The sequence below is a fragment of the Kogia breviceps genome, chromosome 1 (assembly GCF_026419965.1).
Source record: "Kogia breviceps isolate mKogBre1 chromosome 1, mKogBre1 haplotype 1, whole genome shotgun sequence".
In the NCBI taxonomy this organism is placed as follows: domain Eukaryota; kingdom Metazoa; phylum Chordata; class Mammalia; order Artiodactyla; family Physeteridae; genus Kogia; species Kogia breviceps.
The window spans coordinates 51153356-51170672 of NC_081310.1; the positions used below are offsets into that span (position 1 = coordinate 51153356).

At 36.3% G+C, this 17317-nt stretch overlaps 1 protein-coding gene across 16 annotated transcripts in view; it reads right to left on the minus strand.

The window, feature by feature from the left end:
• PRRC2C (proline rich coiled-coil 2C) overlaps positions 1–17317 on the minus strand; it is a 98000-nt gene that overhangs the window by 42492 nt on the left and 38191 nt on the right. For all 16 annotated transcript variants that reach the window (XM_059079342.2, XM_059079386.2, XM_059079438.2 and 13 more), the window contains 8 exons: positions 16226–16308; positions 15268–15401; positions 15100–15187; positions 13923–14067; positions 12348–12401; positions 7387–8020; positions 1171–1340; positions 466–715 (listed from right to left, as the gene is read on the minus strand). In XM_059079342.2, the coding sequence (XP_058935325.1) occupies positions 466–715; positions 1171–1340; positions 7387–8020; positions 12348–12401; positions 13923–14067; positions 15100–15187; positions 15268–15401; positions 16226–16308 (1558 nt within the window). The remainder of the gene's footprint in view (positions 1–465; positions 716–1170; positions 1341–7386; positions 8021–12347; positions 12402–13922; positions 14068–15099; positions 15188–15267; positions 15402–16225; positions 16309–17317) is intronic.

The window sequence follows — 17317 nt, forward strand, 5'->3', positions numbered from 1 at the left end:
ATCTGGATTTATTCTGATAAAGACTGCTATTTTATTTGTTTTTAGCTAACCTATTAGGAAATCCAAGTGTTAGGCTGGCAAATGATAGAGAAAATTGAAAAGCTGTAATATATAATATATGGACAAAATTCAAATGCTGAAACACCTGACGGAATAAAAACAATGTAGCAAATAACAGATATTATAACTAAGATAGTAATTTTCCATCTGAAAGTTTTAAAATAGTATTTGTAAGAGAGAAAATATATTTTCTCTTTAGTCTTACCACACTGTTGGTACAGTACCTGGCATTTAACTACTCTGTGCTGAGAGAAGACACATAATTTTATGACTAAAAAGTCCTATTTAAGTTCTTACTAGATTATAACTCTCAAAGGAATTAAGACTAAAACCGTGGGGAAAATGAAAAACTTTGAACTTGCAAAACTGCACGTTAACCATGAGACAATGCCAACTTAAACTTACCAGGATGAATGGGTGGAATATCCATAGCAGGTCTACCTGATATCATTCGCGGATCCATATATGACTGCATCATGAGCCACCTTGGATCAAAACCCATAGAAGCCAAATGCTGAGGGTGAGGCTGCATGGGCTGGTAAAGAGGTCTGTGTGGTGGTGGAGGGACAGCACCACTGGATGGCTGTGAAGGAACCGTCTGTGGAAGTACACCTTGCTGCTGCTGCTGCTGCCACTGCTGCTGTTTCATCTGTTCCTAAAAAAAGCAGGACCCCACATCTGAGACTTTAGTTCCATGTGATAAATTAATATAATCAATCAGAAAATAGGCTTTTTTGAAACCTTGAGGGAAAAGAATTCCAAACACATTTGACAGTGAGAGGTGGCAAGACAAAAGAACAAAGAATAAGTTATGACATTTTGCCTTACACTTGACTTAAGCAACTAATCACTCATTAATTATACTGCAGAAACCACTTCCTAGAAAGGAAGATGGTTTCTATAAATGAGGCAGATGGAAAAAAGGAACGACACAGAAGTTTCACAGTAAAGCCCTTATCAATAAACCTTTACTAATTTAAAAGGAGGAAACTTTTCAGGGAAAATTTGTATGCTTTGTGTATTTTGAGTTTTATGTCAAATTATTTCTTATACTACTGAACAATAAACCTTTTAAATCACACATACAAGATAAAATGTTTTTATTGTTACCTGCTGCCGCTGGAATCGTGGTGGTAAAGACTTCTGAAACTGTTTAAAATAGCCAGATAACATAGCAGGCCGAGGCTGAGACCCTGATTCTGGTTCTGTTTCATGTGCTGCTTGTGTGGTCTCTTTTTCACTGCGATTGCTATCTTGTCTACTGAAAACTGGGTCATCCTCTGCCCAAAGAAATGGTGAAAGATAATTATACTCATCAATGACACTTGACAAATACATGTTGTTTGTACTGGAGTGAAATAATTAGATTGATATATTTAAAAAGTTAACAAGGAAGAAAGGATCCTTACTCTAAAACACTTTTGTATTTTAATATTGGTAACCATCAATGAGGTAACATTAGATTAACAAAACCCTAGACTTTCTCAAAGCTGGATTCTTAAGACAGAAATCACATGCCCCAATGCTTTACCATACAAATGTCTGTATTTGATATTTTGTGATAATAAACAATTTCAAATACTACCTATTTTGCACTGTTTCACTAAATATTAACACTACTGTCAACATTTACTTGGGGTTCTCTAGGACTTAGGTGAAAACACAAATGGCCTATAAATACTTAAAATAGAACACACTGGTTTACTTAAAAATTTTTTTGATCAGGGGATGTTATCTATAAAGAAAACTAATGAATCTAAGTCTGATGACAACAGAGTGATCACCAGCTATCTTCAAATATATAAATCATTATTCTGTGATATATTTGAAGATACATGGTGATCACTGTTGTCATTAGAGTTTAAAATCATTATTTTATGTAAAGGGTATCAATTATGATACACGAGAAGGAGAACCACACACATCCCCCCACACAAAAAAAGTTCTCATCCCAAAGAAAACCAGAGCCATACACATTCTAGAGAATGCCATTTGTCACAATTACAAAGCCATGCATATTATAAATTCTTTTCTCAGAGAATTAGGGGTGGATTTTAATGGGAAAGCTAATGTAATGCCAATGGTAAAACGCAGTAAAGAATCACAAATCACATTTTGTCTGTATTACATTCAATATTAAAAATGTAAAAAAAAATATTAGAGAGAAAAGAGAGCCAAGTAGGTGCAACATTTAAAAATGAAATGGGTATATCTCATGATAAACCCAACTAAAATTAAACTGCCATCAGAGGACATATAAAATGTGAATGAAAATAAAAGTATCACTAAATAACGATTATTAAAAACAAAACCATAATTAATTACGTATATATAGTGGCTGCTGATGGTTAATTAATCAGGGTCAATACATGTATTCACTGGCAGAACTAGGACTAAAATGAATTTCCTTATTTCTAATCCATGATCCTTTCTCATTAACTGTGAATGAGATTCCGTAAGGTTGTTCTCTTTCAGAATTCATCAATTTTAAAGTATACAAATGTTTTTCATTTCTGTGGTGAGAAATTTTACTTTACCTTTTTTGAGTGTTTTGAGCAAAGTGCTTAAGATATATAACAAAAGCCCATTATCAATATCAACTTATCTCTAGACTGCTTAATACAAAAATTTGTGAAACCTGGTAACTAAACAAATAATCCACATGGGCTGTATATTATTTTTTTAAAAAATTGAGATAAAACACTCTTACTCTTTTTATAGTTACATTAAGGACCAAGTTTGAAGGTAACCCAGAATATAGATAAAAACTTAAAGCAAAACTTTAAACAGCTTTATAACTTCAAGCAGCAGGGTCTTATAGAAAGAGCATGGATTTTGAGGTAAAAAAAATTTCAGTATTTCCATAACAGAAAATATACTGAAATAAAACTATTTCTATTTTAAATCACTGTTAACTCAAGCTATTCATTAAGACTGAATTTTACAGCAAGTTTGGAGCAAAGTTTTATTAATTAGAGTTTATAAGCCAAGTTGGGAAAGAACAAAAAAGCTGATTATACCTAGCAAAGGCTCTGGGTTCTTTCTGGCAGTGCTGTGCAGCTTCCAGGATCTTAGTTCCCCAATGAGGGGTTGAACCAACACCCCCTGAGGTAGAAGCGTGGAGTCTTAACCACTGGACTGCCAGGGAAGTCCAGCAAAGGCTTTTTTCAAAAAGCATAATTACTGTCTGGTGAGCATATAAATGACCTATGGAAGCTTTTCTATTCACACTGGTAGAAAAACAAATATGAAATTATGAACTGAGTACAGTCATTTAATTATGACAATCCAAAATTCCCATTAACCTCTATTCAACTTAAGTTTTAGAGGTATTAACACATGTGAACAAGTGAGATTTTATTTAGTAGTTAAATGTCCTGGAACCAGAAAAGAGTAGGAGAAGAATCAGCATCTCTTAACTATGAAGCTAATACAATTTTGCAGACAAAATAGAATTAAAAGGTCATCTAACTATACAGTATCTACAATAATCTCACTTTAGATCCAAATACAATAATAAATTGAAAATGAAAAGACGGACAAAGATACTCCACGGAAATAGTAACCAAAAGAGAGCAGGGTGGCTACACTAACATGAGACAAAACTGACTTTAAATCAAAGAAGTTTTATAAGAGATAGTCATTAAATACTAATAAAAGGTTCAATACTGCAAGATACAACAATTATAAAACACTTACACACCTAATAACAGACCATCAAAACGTATGAAGCAAAATTCTGACAAGAATTAAGGGGATAAATAGTTGCACATTAATAGTTAGAGGCTTCGGTCTTCCCTGGTTGTTCAGTGGTTAAGAATCCACCTGCCAGTGCAGGGGACACAGCTTCGAGCCCTGGTCCAGGAAGATCCCGCATGCCGCAGAGCAACTAAGCCCACGTGCCACAACTACTGAGCCTGTGCTCTAGAGCCTGCGAGCCACAACTACTGAGTCCATGTGCCTAGAGCCTGTGCTCCACAACAAGAGAAGCCATCACAGTGAGAAACCTGCGCACCGCAACAAAGAGTATCCACAAGCTTGCTGCAACGAGAGAAAGCCCGTGTGCAGCAACGAAGACCCAACGCAACCAAAAATAAACAAACTTATATATATAAAAAAATAGAGTCTTCAACATTCCAATCCCAATAATGGTTAAAATAGCCACACAGAAGATAAAAAAGGAAAAAGAGGACTTAATAAACCAACTAGATCCAACAGACATATAGAGAACACTCTACCCAAAAACAGCATACACATTTTTCTCGAGGGACACTTCCAGGACAGATCACATTAGGCCACAAACTAACTCTCAAGAATTAAAAAGATAGACATCATATAAAATATTTTCTCTAACCACAATGGAATGAAGTTAGAAATCACCAGAAGTAAGCCTGAAAAATTCACAAATCTGTGGAAATTAAGCAATACACTATTAAACAGCCAAAAGATCAAAAAAGAAAGAGAAATTGGAAAACACCTATGAGATGAATGAAAACAAAAGCACAACATACCAAAACTTATGGGATGCAGCAAAAGCAAAGCAAAGAGGGAAATTTACAGCTATAAATGCTTACATTAAAAAACAGGCAAGCTCTCAAATCAATAACCTAGAGTTACAACTTAAGGAATGAGAATAAGAAGAACAAACTAAACCCAAGGTTACTAGAAGGAAATAAAAATCACAGCAGATATCAAGAAAATAGAGAATAGAAAAATAGAGAAAAATCCATGAAAACAAAAGTTGGTTCTTTGACAAGATCAACAAAATTGACAAATCTTTAGCTGGGGTCGGGGGGTGAACTAAGGAAAAAAGAAGACTCAAATTACTAAAATTAGAAATGAAAATGGGGAAAATACTACCAATTCTACAGAAGTAAAAAGGATTATGAGAGAATTATGGACAATTGTACACCAACAAACTGGATAACCTAGATGAAATGTACAAATTCCTAAAACCAAAAAAATCTACCAAAACTAAGTCACAAAGAAATAGAAAATGTGAATAGACTTTTAACTAGTAAGGAGACTGACTTGGTAATCAAAAATTTCACGACAAAGAAAAGCCCTGGACCCGATGGCTTCACTGGCGAATTCCACCAAACATTTAAACAATAACATCAATTATTCTCAAACTTTTCCAAAAAATTGAAGAGGGAACACTTCCTAACTCATTTACAAGGCCAGCATCACCTTCATACGAATGCTAAACAAGAACACTACAAGAAAACTACAGACAAATATCTCTTATGAACACTGGTGCAAAAATTCTCCACACAATACTAGAAAACAGAATTTAGCAGTACACTGAAAGTATTATACACCATTTACCAAGTGGGATATATTCCTGGGAGGCAAGGATGGTTTAACATACAAAAATCGATCAATATATTACACACTGACAGAATGAAGGGAAAATAACACATGATCATCACAATTAAAACAGAAAAGGATTTGACAAAATTCAACACATTTTTATGATAAAAATACTCAAACTAGAAACAGAAGGAAACTACCTCAACATAATAAAATCCACTTATGAGAAACCCACAGCTAATACCACACTCTATGTTGAGAGACAAAGCTTTTTTTGTAGGATCAGGAAATAAGACAAGGGTGCCTCCTTTTGCCACTTTTATTCAACTTAGTACTGGATAAGTTTGAGGTATTCAACACTGCAGTGGAGGAAGTAACTGCAGATGTGGTGGAAACAAGAGAACTAGAATTAGAAGTGGAGCCTGAGATATGACCAAATTGCCGCAATATTACAACAGAACTTGAATGGATAAGGAGCTGCTTCCAGTAGATGAGCAAAGAAAGTGGTTTCTTGAGATGGAATCTACTCCTAGTGAAGATGCTGTGAAGCCTGTTGAAATGACAAACCAAGGATTTAGAACATTATTACATAAACTTAGTTGGTGAAGCATTGGCAGGGTTTGAGAGGACTGACTCCAATTTTGAAAGAAGATCTACTGTGGATAAATGCTATCAAATAGCACTGATGTTACAAAGAAATCATTTGTGAAAGGAAGAGTCAATCGATGTGGCAAACTTCACTGTAGTCTTATTTTAAGACATTGCCACAGCACCCCCACCTTCAGCAGCCACCACCCTGATCAGTCAGCAGCCATCAACACTGAGGCAAGACCCTCCCTCACCTCCACAGCAAAAAGATCATGGCTCATTGAAGGCTCACTGATGGTTAGCATTTTTAGCAATGAAGTATTTTTAAGTTAAGGTCTGTACATACAGTATATATATATTTTTAGACAGAATGCTACTGCACACTTAATAGTCTACAGAATAGTATAAACATAACTTTTATATGTACTGGGAAACCAAAAAATTCATGTGACTTGCTTTATTGCAGTGATCTGGTACCCAACCTGCAACATCTCTGAGGTATGCCTATGCTCGAAATAAATGAAAGCAGGGTCTCAAAGAGATATCTGTACACTCACAGTCACATCAGTGTTATTTAAAATAGGTAAAACATGGAATCAACCCAAGTGTCCACCAACAGATTGGGTAAGCAAAATGTGGTGTGTGTGTGTATTTATATGATGATTAGTAGCCTTAAAAAGGAAGGAAATTCTGTAATATGCTACAATGGACGAAACTTAAGGACATTATGCTAAGCGAAAAAAGCCAGTTACAAAGAGACAAATACTGTATGATTCCACTTACATGAGGTACTGAGAATAGTCAAACTCACACAGAAAGAAAGCAGAATCACCATCCAGGGAGGGGTTGGGGAGAGTTACTGTTTAATGGATACAGAATTTCAATTAAAGAAGATGAAAAGAGTTCTGGAGATGGATGATGGTTCATTATGAATGTTTTTAATACCACTGAACTGTACACCTAAAAATGTTTAAGATGCTAAACTTTATGTTACATGTATTTTATCATAATAAAAAAATTACAGAAAAAAAAACATTTTAAAGGGGCTTCCCTGGTGGCACAGTGGTTGAGAGTCCGCCTGCCGATGCAGGGGACACGGGTTCGTGCCCCGGTCCGGGAGGATCCCACATGCCGCGGAGCGGCTGGGCCCGTGGGCCATGGCCGCTGAGCCTGAGCGTCCGGAGCCTGTGCTCCGCAATGGGAGAGGCCACAACAGTGAGGCCCGCATACCACAAAAAAAAAAAAAAAAAAAAAAAAAAAAAAAAAAAAAAATTTTAAAGTATCCAATAAAATTCAACCTTATCCAAAAAACACTAATCACTTTTATTTGGATTACATATTTTAAAAATACAAAAACATCCAATATCCACATGTAATATGAAGCCTTTTGTAAAGCTTATATAAAGACAAACAAGACTATCATACCTTTATTACAGCTGTTTTCACTTTCTGGTTTTTCTACCATAGGCTCTAAAGTAGGTTCTTTGTGTTCAATTTTTTCCTCCACTTTCTCCCTTTCTTTCTTCTCCAACTCACATTCCTTTTCCTGTTCTTTCATCTTCTGCAGTTCTTTTTCCTTTTCTTGCTGCCGTTCTAGTTCTTTCTCTGTTTCTTGCTTTCTTTCCTTCTCCATTTCTCTCTGTTTTTCCTGCTCTCGCTCCAGTTCTTTTTCCTTCTCCTGTTGCCTTTCCCTTTCTTTTTCCCGCTCCTTCTCTCGCTCCCGTTCTTGTTCTTTTTCAAGTTCTTTCTCACGTTCCCGTTCCTTTTCTCGTTCTTTTTCTCGCTCCCTTTCTCTAATTTCCTCTGGAGAGGGTTGTTTGTCCACTATGCCAAGCTTTTCATCTAATCGTTTAAGCTTCTCTGCACATGCTGCTTTCCTTTGCTCTTCCATTCTTCGCTCTTCCTCTTCACGCCGTTTACGAGCACGTTCCACTGCTGCAGAAAGTTCTGACTGTTGTCTTCTTCTTTGCTTCCATATTTCATCTTCATCCGGGACCTGTTGCTTAGAGGGGAAAGGGCCTGGCCTTCCAGGTACTGCCTGTCGGTCTGGAGGAGGATGCTGAAACAATAAGATAAATTATCAGATGAGTATGACATATCACAGACACGGAGCAGGAGCAAAATTCCCCAGTGTGTCAGAAATTTTCCTGAAAAACATACACATTAAAATGCAAACAAGTAACAATGTGGGGAAAATAGTAAATCTAGTTAATTTTCGAGAATAATTAATCCAGCCATCTAATATTTACTGAGCGTGTACCTATTTACTGTGCCAGACATTATTGCTCACTCAGTATTTGTTGAATAAAATTAGAAGTTGTCACAACTTCTAATTTCAAAATCTAAATTTAGAGACAAAGGAAATTTAGAATGTGAGTGCTTTAGCAGAAACTTCCAGAGATGGAATGCCTAAAGAGGGAGAAAAGAAGTCCATAAAGATGCAACATGGCACCACATGAGCCCTGAGAAGATTGAGATACAGTTACAAGGAAAGAGCACACAGTCAAAGATGCTAAGTGAAGGACATGGAGACACTGCTGCTGCTGACATGCCAAAGGAGAGGAAATTCCTAAAAAGCAGCTTGGGTATAGAGAATTCTATCTTTAAACTGAAAGATCCAGAAAAGCGTATCTAGATCCCGTGGTGGAGAATGGGAGGATGATCTGAGAGGCTGAATTTTAATGATTTAATTGTCAACTAACGTATTCTAAAACAATCACTACAAAGCCTAAAAATGCCAGCAACTTTGCAAAGACAAGCAGGATGAAAAAAAGCACATGAAGAACTGCAATATCAAGGAACCAAAAATTGTTTTAAAAATATTGATTTTGGGGACTTCTGTGGTGGCACAGCAGCTAAGAATCCACCTGCCAATGCAGGGGACACAGGTTTGAGCCCTGGTCTGGGAAGATCCCACATGCCGTGGAGCAACTAAGCCCATGCGCTACAGCTACTGAGCTTGCGCTCTAGAGCCCACACGCTGCAGCTATGAGCCCACACATGGCAACTACTGAAGCACACGTGCTCTAGGGCCCGCATGCCACAACTACGGAGCCCATGTGCTGTAACTACTGAAGCCAGCGCACCTACAGACCATTCTCTGCAATAAGAGAAGCCACCGCAATGAGAAGCCTGTGCTCAGCAACGCAGCCAAAAAAAAAAAAGATTTTTAATAGTATTAGGGTGAAGAAATCTTTAAAGACATATAATTAGTCAGAATCCCTACAAAAGAGAAAATAATGATATGGTGAAACCACTGGACTGAATACTAAAAACAAAAAACCCGGGCTTCCCTGGTGGCGCAGTGGTTGAGAATCCGCCTGCCGATGCAGGGGACACGGGTTCGTGCCCTGGTCCGGGAAGATCCCACATGCCGTGGAGCAACTAAGCCCGTGAGCCATGGCCGCTAGGCCTGCGCGTCCTGTGCTCCGCAACGGGAGAGGCCACAGCAGTGAGAGGCCCGCATACCGCAAAAAAAAAAAAAAATTATTAAAAAAAAAAAAAAAAAACCCAAACAAACCATGAATCCAGACCCTACCATTTACTAACAGTGCTGTCTTAGGCAAACTGTTTAATCTCTCTGGTATTTAGTTACTTCATCTATAGCTTGAAAGACAAGCTGCAAAAACAAAGTCATTATATAAACACACCTAATTTACACTGTAAACTCACAGAGTAAGCATTTTTTAAAAAGCAACTTCATTGAAGTATAATTTACATAAAATGTAATATATATATTTTAACTGTATAGTTTGATGAGTTTGGACAAATGATAAACTAAGGTAACTACTGCCACAATCAACAAATAGAGCATTTTCATCAGTCCTCTGCCTGCATCCCTGACCTCAAGCAACCAGCAATCTACTTCTGGCAGTATTGAGTAAATCTGCCTTTCCTAAAATTTCACAAAAATGGATACCATCAAGTTATATTGTTTTGTATCTGGCTTCTTGCCTTCAGGGTAATGGTTCTGAGGTCACTGTCTGTAGCAGTTTACTCCATTCTATTGCTGCATAGTATGGCATCATAGGCATATTGTTTCATCTGTGGATGGACATACAGATTGCTTCTAGTTTTTTTTAACTGGAAATAAGACAGCTATGGTCATTCATGACTAAGTCTTTGTGTAAAGGTATGTTTTCATTCCTCTTAGATGAATACCTAAGAGTGGAACTGCCAAGTCATATAGTAACTATGTGTTTCACTTTATAAGAAACTGCCAAACTGTTTTCTAAAGTGATTACAAGGTTTTACAGCTCCACGAGCAATATACGAGGGTGTCACCTGCTCTGCATCCTCCCCAATATTTGGTGTCATCAGCCTTCTAAATTCTGGATGTGTAACAAAATTTCAATGTAGTTTTACTTTCCATTTTCCTGCTGACTAAAGATATTGAACATCTTTTCATGTGCTTACTGACCATTTGTATACCTTATTTTATGAAGTGAATGTCCAAATCATTTTGTTGGACTTTTTGTCTTATTATTGACTTGTAAGGGCTTTTAAATACACACACACACCCCCATACAAGTTCTTTGTCAGATGTATTTATATTTTTCCTGTGATACCTTTTCTTTGCCTTAGAGATGTTTTTCAAAGTCCAACTGATCGATTTCCTTTTTCTTTCTAATTCTTGCATTTTTTGTCTTATCTAAGACATTTTCGTTGGCCCAAGTTCATAAAGACTTTCTTCTACATTTTCTGCTAGATGTTTTAGTTTTAGCTTCTACGTGTATAGAAGTGCTACAAAGAACATTCAGTGGTTAAAAGGAAAATGACTGGTGGAGAGGACAGTGATGGTTATGGTATGTGCACTGTCACTGTACAGGGAAGGCCTGTGCATTGTTCATACCTGAACAAAGAACTCGATCACAGCAAGAACCTCAGAAAGAGTCTTCTGGTTAGAGGCAACAGCAAATAAAATGTCTTGAGGGTAAAATTAAAACAAGAGCAATAAAGCTTGTGTGGCAAGAACAGAGAGGGAGAAAAGTAGATGAAATCAGAAAAGGAAACAGAAACTTTAAAGACCATGAAAAGAACCTGAGCAAGGAATAACTGACCTAGTGTATGTATGTATGTGTGTGTGTATATATATGTAAAACATATGTAATATAAGATATATAAATATATACATACTTAAAGTTATACCTGCTATAGGAGAATTCAGGGTGGAGGTAGTGGGTGAGAAGGCAGCAAGACAGGAAAACAAGATGACCTGTTAAGTCCAAATGAAATATATCTGGTGGCAGCAAGTACTCAGTATAGGAATATATTCTAAAGGTAGAGGTGACAATTTGCTGATAGATTAGGTTGGATGTAAGGTAAAAAAAGAAGCAAGATTTAAGAGTGACTTCCATGTTTTAACCTCAGCAATGTCATTATCTAAGATAGGGAAGACAGTAGCCTAACTGCCTAAGTGTGGGTGGGGGTTGTTATGGTTTGAACTATTAACTGTCAGATATCTATCAGAGATCCAAGTGGAAATACTGAGCCAATTTTTGAATACATGACTTTCGTAGTCAGGATAGATCTTTATGGGCTCAAGATACTTACTGAGTGCCACCAGATGATACCCCAGGGAAAGAATATAGTTAGAAAAAGAAATGAGAACACAGCCCTGAGCCCTCCAACACCCAAAGGTTTAAGTATAGGAGGTCCAGAAGGAATATAAATTTTAAAAAGAGAACAAAACAGTATAATGTCTCAAAAGCAAGTTTTTAAAAAGTTTTAAGAAGGATGGAGGGATGAAGAGATTAACTATGTCAACTGCTGCTGAGATTAAGTAAATGAATACAAGAGAACTGTACTTGGCAAGATGGAACAGTCATTACTAACCTTGATAATAACAGTTTCAAAGGTATAGTGGGGAGATGAAAGCATAACTGGAGAGGGTTAATGAGATAGAAAGTGAAGCCAGTAAGTGTAAACAGCTCACTAAAACAATTTTGCCATGAAGGGGAACAGAGATATAGGTAGGAAACTGTGGGGAAATGGAGTGTAGTGGGAGTTACAGAAGGGTTGGTGTTTAAGACTTTTTTTTAAAGATGAGAGAGAATATTACTGGTAACTGATAGAAGATGGGATCCAGAGAACAAGTAGAAGGGTCATCCTCAGAAGCAAGGGCAACAGGAAAAAAGGCAGACCAGGAAGGGTACTCAAATGGGAAGAAGAGCTGCTTCTTATTTTCTTAGAAAAATTAGGAATACGCTCATCAGCTGAGAAGAAGAGGGACAGGCTAAAGAGGAAGACGTGCAGGAGCTACAAGGTAAAGTCAACAACTGTTTCATAAAAATTATAAATAAGAAACACACAGAGGACGTTTCCATTAAAACAAATAGGGCGAATAATACATACAGACCACTAACAAGCATTTAGTTAAAACTTACCTGCTGTGCAAGCAACTTTGGAGGTGGTGGCAAGTGTGAAGATGGTCCACGTTCCTATTATAAAGAAAAGGATTTTTACAAAGTAAGATAAAAAATATCTACTTGAAATATTTCTGACTGCAATGTTTTTCAGTGAGACCAAAAGACTGCAAAAAGTAAAACATCTTTATCCTTTTCAGTTTTTAAATAAAAGTACACCAGTCTCTACAAAATAACTTTACGTTCTATACAATCACTCAGCCATTTTAATTAAGGTTACAATCTCAAATTAACTTTGTTAAGGGTAGAATCTTAGTGTACAAATTCTAGAATTCTAGCCCAGGTAATCTGGCTGTGAAGAAGTATGCTTCTAATTTCAAATTTTTATTTACATAAGCCCAATTTTTTTCTAATGGCAAACTAAACCTTTTAAATTTATATAAAGAAAAGAAACATCTAAAACACTGGAACCAGATACATATAGATTATTCACTTGTTATTATACATATCAGTGTCACACACATGCACACAAATCAAAACATCAAGATATGGTCTATATTTGTCTATTCTTCTATCATTCCCCATTATGCCAGTAAGTTAAAAGTCACACAAAACACAGATTTTATTTTAAAATTACTTTAAAAATCCTTCTTTTCCAGAATTCACAAATTTATTTTCCAATGGCTAACCAATGCCTTAAGAATAAAATTCAAACCTCTTGTATAGCATACAAGACTTAACAACTACTATTTCTTACATAGCTCTCTTACTCCTCTCCCATGTCAAACTGTTGGGGACTTCTTGATTAGTCCATGCTTTCCTATACTTCTCTACCCTGAACATGTTCCCACTGCTTGGAATTACCCTCTTCCCTTTGTTTACTGGCTAATTCCTGCTTCAAGTATCAAGTCTTTTGTGAAATGTTTTACATAGAATTTTCTAAGAACTATGTGCACCCTATCATGGCACTGTTAGCTACTTACACTTAGCTCCCTGAAGACACCGATTCCTCCCTCGGTGGAGGAATTCCATTTGTTGTATGAATTCATACAAATACATGCTGAGTATACTATGAATTACTTAAGTAGGCTCTCTGGAAGACAGCCCTGTTAAATTCTCACTTTGCAGAGCAGTTCTTACAATATCTTTGAGGTAGGATCAAGTGTATCTGTTGCCCACATATTTCCCCCTTTTTAACAACATTCTTCAAAATGGCTCACACTACATAGATTTCCCTACTCAGATAACATACAATTTCACACATGAATACTAACTAGGATTTACAAAGCATTCAGTAAACTATAAAGCACTTCAGTTATGTTAGTTTGGAAAAACAATTTATCCCTCCACTCTGACATGCCCAAGATGCTACAAGAAGGAAGAGTGAAACTTTAGTTTCTACTTGATAACTTTAGCTACTGTATTGGTAATTCCTGTTAGTATGCAATAAAATTATGGTTTAGGTCTAGAGCTATTTAAGAAAAAATATATAGTTCCCATTTACTAAGTCTTTTTCCAGCTGACTCTATGATTATGAGATTAATTCATCCTTGTCACTTTTCTGCAGTGACAAGAATCTCCATGAATCCAACAAACCTGATTAAGTGGAGGTCCTTTCCCATAGGGACCTTTTGCTACTGATGGATGGGCAGGTATCTGAGAAGATGACTTAGTGTTGAAAACTTCATCTGCTTCTTTTCGGTTTTCAGTGTTTTCAGAGGCTTTTGAACCTTGATCCTCACTGAAGAATCAAAATCCAGGTCAAATAAAAAGTAGAGCGGACAGAATGTACCATAAGTAAATGCATTTTCTCAATGTAAAAAAGACATTATTTCCATACAATTTCAGGAGGAAAATGTATCAAGGAATGAGACGGTGTTGTAACCTAGCAGTGCTAATTTATTCATTCAAGAAAAATATGCTATGTATCTATAATGTGATGGGTCCTGGGCTTGGCCAGATTATCACCACAAGATACAAGATGCAATATAGTACTTATCAGATACGGACACTCACACTTGACACACAATATGATTCCATCATTTACTATTACCCCCACCCAAAACTCTCATCTGAACACAACTGAGTAATATTCCAGATAATTAATTAATTAATGTATTCTAATTTGTTCTGATTTAATGAAAAAGAGAAATCAAACTACAGTATTTTAGTAGGCATCTCACAACTGATCATGAAACAGCAGTGTATTACAACACTATGGCTGAAAAATTATACCAATATGTGCATGCAAACTCCTGTTTATCTTAAGAGCCCAATTTTTAGTTACATAACCCATATATTCCTGACTCTGATGCCCCTATATTCCAGAAAAAAAGAGAAAAAGCTCCTATTTTCCAAGACCTTATTGCTCCTTGCTAAGTTTTAAAAAATCAAGGACTTGAAGCAGCTGTTGTAACCCAAGTAATTTTTCTCCCATTTTATAAATATGGATCAGGTCAAGTAAGTAACAAGTTTTAAATGGTCCCAAATACGGTTTCTCAAAATAATTCCAATTAGATGACAAGTATCTAAATAGCTTCTTTTAAAAAATATGTATTTTCTTTAGAAACATCAAACTCTTAATTCCTTGATTATCTGTACTTTTAAAATTTGGCTCATTAATCGCCTTCCCACTCAATAAAAATCCTTGGAGTAGAATGTAGAAATTCCATAAGCAGGGAACAAATACCTATTAATTGAACCGCTCTGCATAAATGGCTCATGTTACATCAACAAATTCATACTATTATTAGTAAGAGACATCACAACTTACCTGCTGTTTTCTTTAGGACTACTACTTCCCTGCTCATCATCATCACTGAAATTCAGCTGTTCTGTATAATCTACTTCCATCTGAGCACCTATTAAATTAAGGAGAACTCAGACTGACTGTTTCAAAGCATCTAAAAACTACAAGTGCTTAATTAATTTTGCCTCTTACCTGCCCAACCTTCATCAGCTTCAGCATCTAGGTTATCAAATTTATCAAGCTCCTTCAGTTCTGATGCACTAAGGATGGAGGGGCGTTCAGGCTCAGAGGCCCATGAAGGAGGTGGGCCTCTTCCTCGAAGGCCTCTAACCAGTGACAGGTTATGAGAGAAAAGGATACTAAGTTTTAATGATACTAAATTAGGAAAATATTAAAAGATTGGAATTTAGTTCATTTCAATTCAACATTAGGTTTCTATACCGTGATATACAAAATATTTTGCACCTGACATGTATGAAGAGATTATAAAATTAACACAGAAATTTAAGACAATATATAATCATATTTCTTATGCAGATATTTAATAGCAAAGTTTTCAAACATTTAAAATAAAACAAATATATGTTAAAGGATGATATGGCTAAGACTAATACTAATCTCAAAATACACTAAAAAAAGGAGAATGGGGGTTTATCAACATCATGGAAGGAAGAAGGAGTAAACAAGTGCCATCCATTTTGGGGGCCACAATTTTCAGTTTTCAGAATTTATGTCTGCTGATTTAAAGTTTTAGAAGAGGGCTTCCCTGGTGGCGCAGTGGTTGAGAGTCCGCCTGCCGATGCAGGGGACGCGGGTTCGTGCCCCGGTCCGGGAAGATCCTACATGCCGCGGAGCGGCTGGGCCCGTGAGCCATGGCCGCTGAGCCTGCGCGTCCGGAGCCTGTGCTCCACAACGGGAGAGGCCACAACAGTGAGAGGCCCGCGTACCGCAAAAAAAAAAAAAAAAAAAAAAATAAAGTTTTAGAAGAATAAAGTATTTTTGTTCTGTCTTACAAAAATTAGCCAATTACTTGTTAATGGCAAATGTACCTTGAGGACAGAATAATAAATCCCCATAATCCACTCAACCTCCAGAAAATCTTAACAAGTATACATACACCCTACAAACGTTAGTCAGTTAATAGTCTTACTTGTTTGTTTCAGTTAAAGAAGGTGGAAACCTCATGGGACCATGTAGAGGAGGATAGGCCATCCTTGGATACTGCTGAAACATCTGTATTAAAGAAACAAAAATTGATAAAATCTAGCTACCCAGTTATTTAAAAAGAAAAAGATCACCTTAAGCCTGAAATTATAATTTACAGAAATGATTAAAATAAACAGTACTGTCACTAACTAATTTTATCTACTGGTATAGACGATCATTCACCCTCAATAACAAGCCATTTATAAATCTACTGCCTCCACCAAGTCATTACAAATAGAGGTAATAACTAAGACACATCTTATTAAGAACTTCTGTTATCCCATTAATAAAGTTACATAAAAATGACTGTACTGAAATGAAAAAGTAAAAATGACGACATGCACGCACCCCAGAAAATTTGTTTCTTAACCAAGTTCAAATATCAATACTTGAAATGATATAATGTGAGACCTCATCCTAATGCAAGAGTAGATTAACTGAAAGCAGATTTGCTGATAAAGAAGAACTCAGTTCAGATAAAAGGATAGTCCATAACCCAACAGAGTTGAAGGAGGAAGTGGGTAGGGGGCATAGGTGGATTCTGAGTCATTACACAGATAGTAATTATATACAGAGGCCTAAAGATGATGCTCTCCACAGGAACTTGGCTTTGAGAATCTGAGTTTAGGAGAATTCTAAGATAGATTATGAAGACAAATAATAACACCAAAGGATTCATCCTATGATTTGGAAGGGAAGAAATGTCAAGGAGTGCTTGATTATTTACTATTTGCTTATATCCAGGTTAAATTATGTTAAAAAAAAGAAATTGTATTATCTTAAATACATAATTTATATCCTGAAATAGTTTAGTTTTTCTTTAAAAGAAACTGATGAGGGAATTACTTTATATTAGAAGAAAGGCTATGTTTATATGATCGTGCTGTGTAAAGAAGAAATTTCTAAGTAGGGTTGGAGCAAAAGTTAATTAAGATAAGCAACAGCTGAAACACAACAGGAGAAGCTTTTTGTTTGGTGAATACTCTGGAGAATTTTCGGTTGCATCACACTTTACACTGAAATTAGCAAATACATG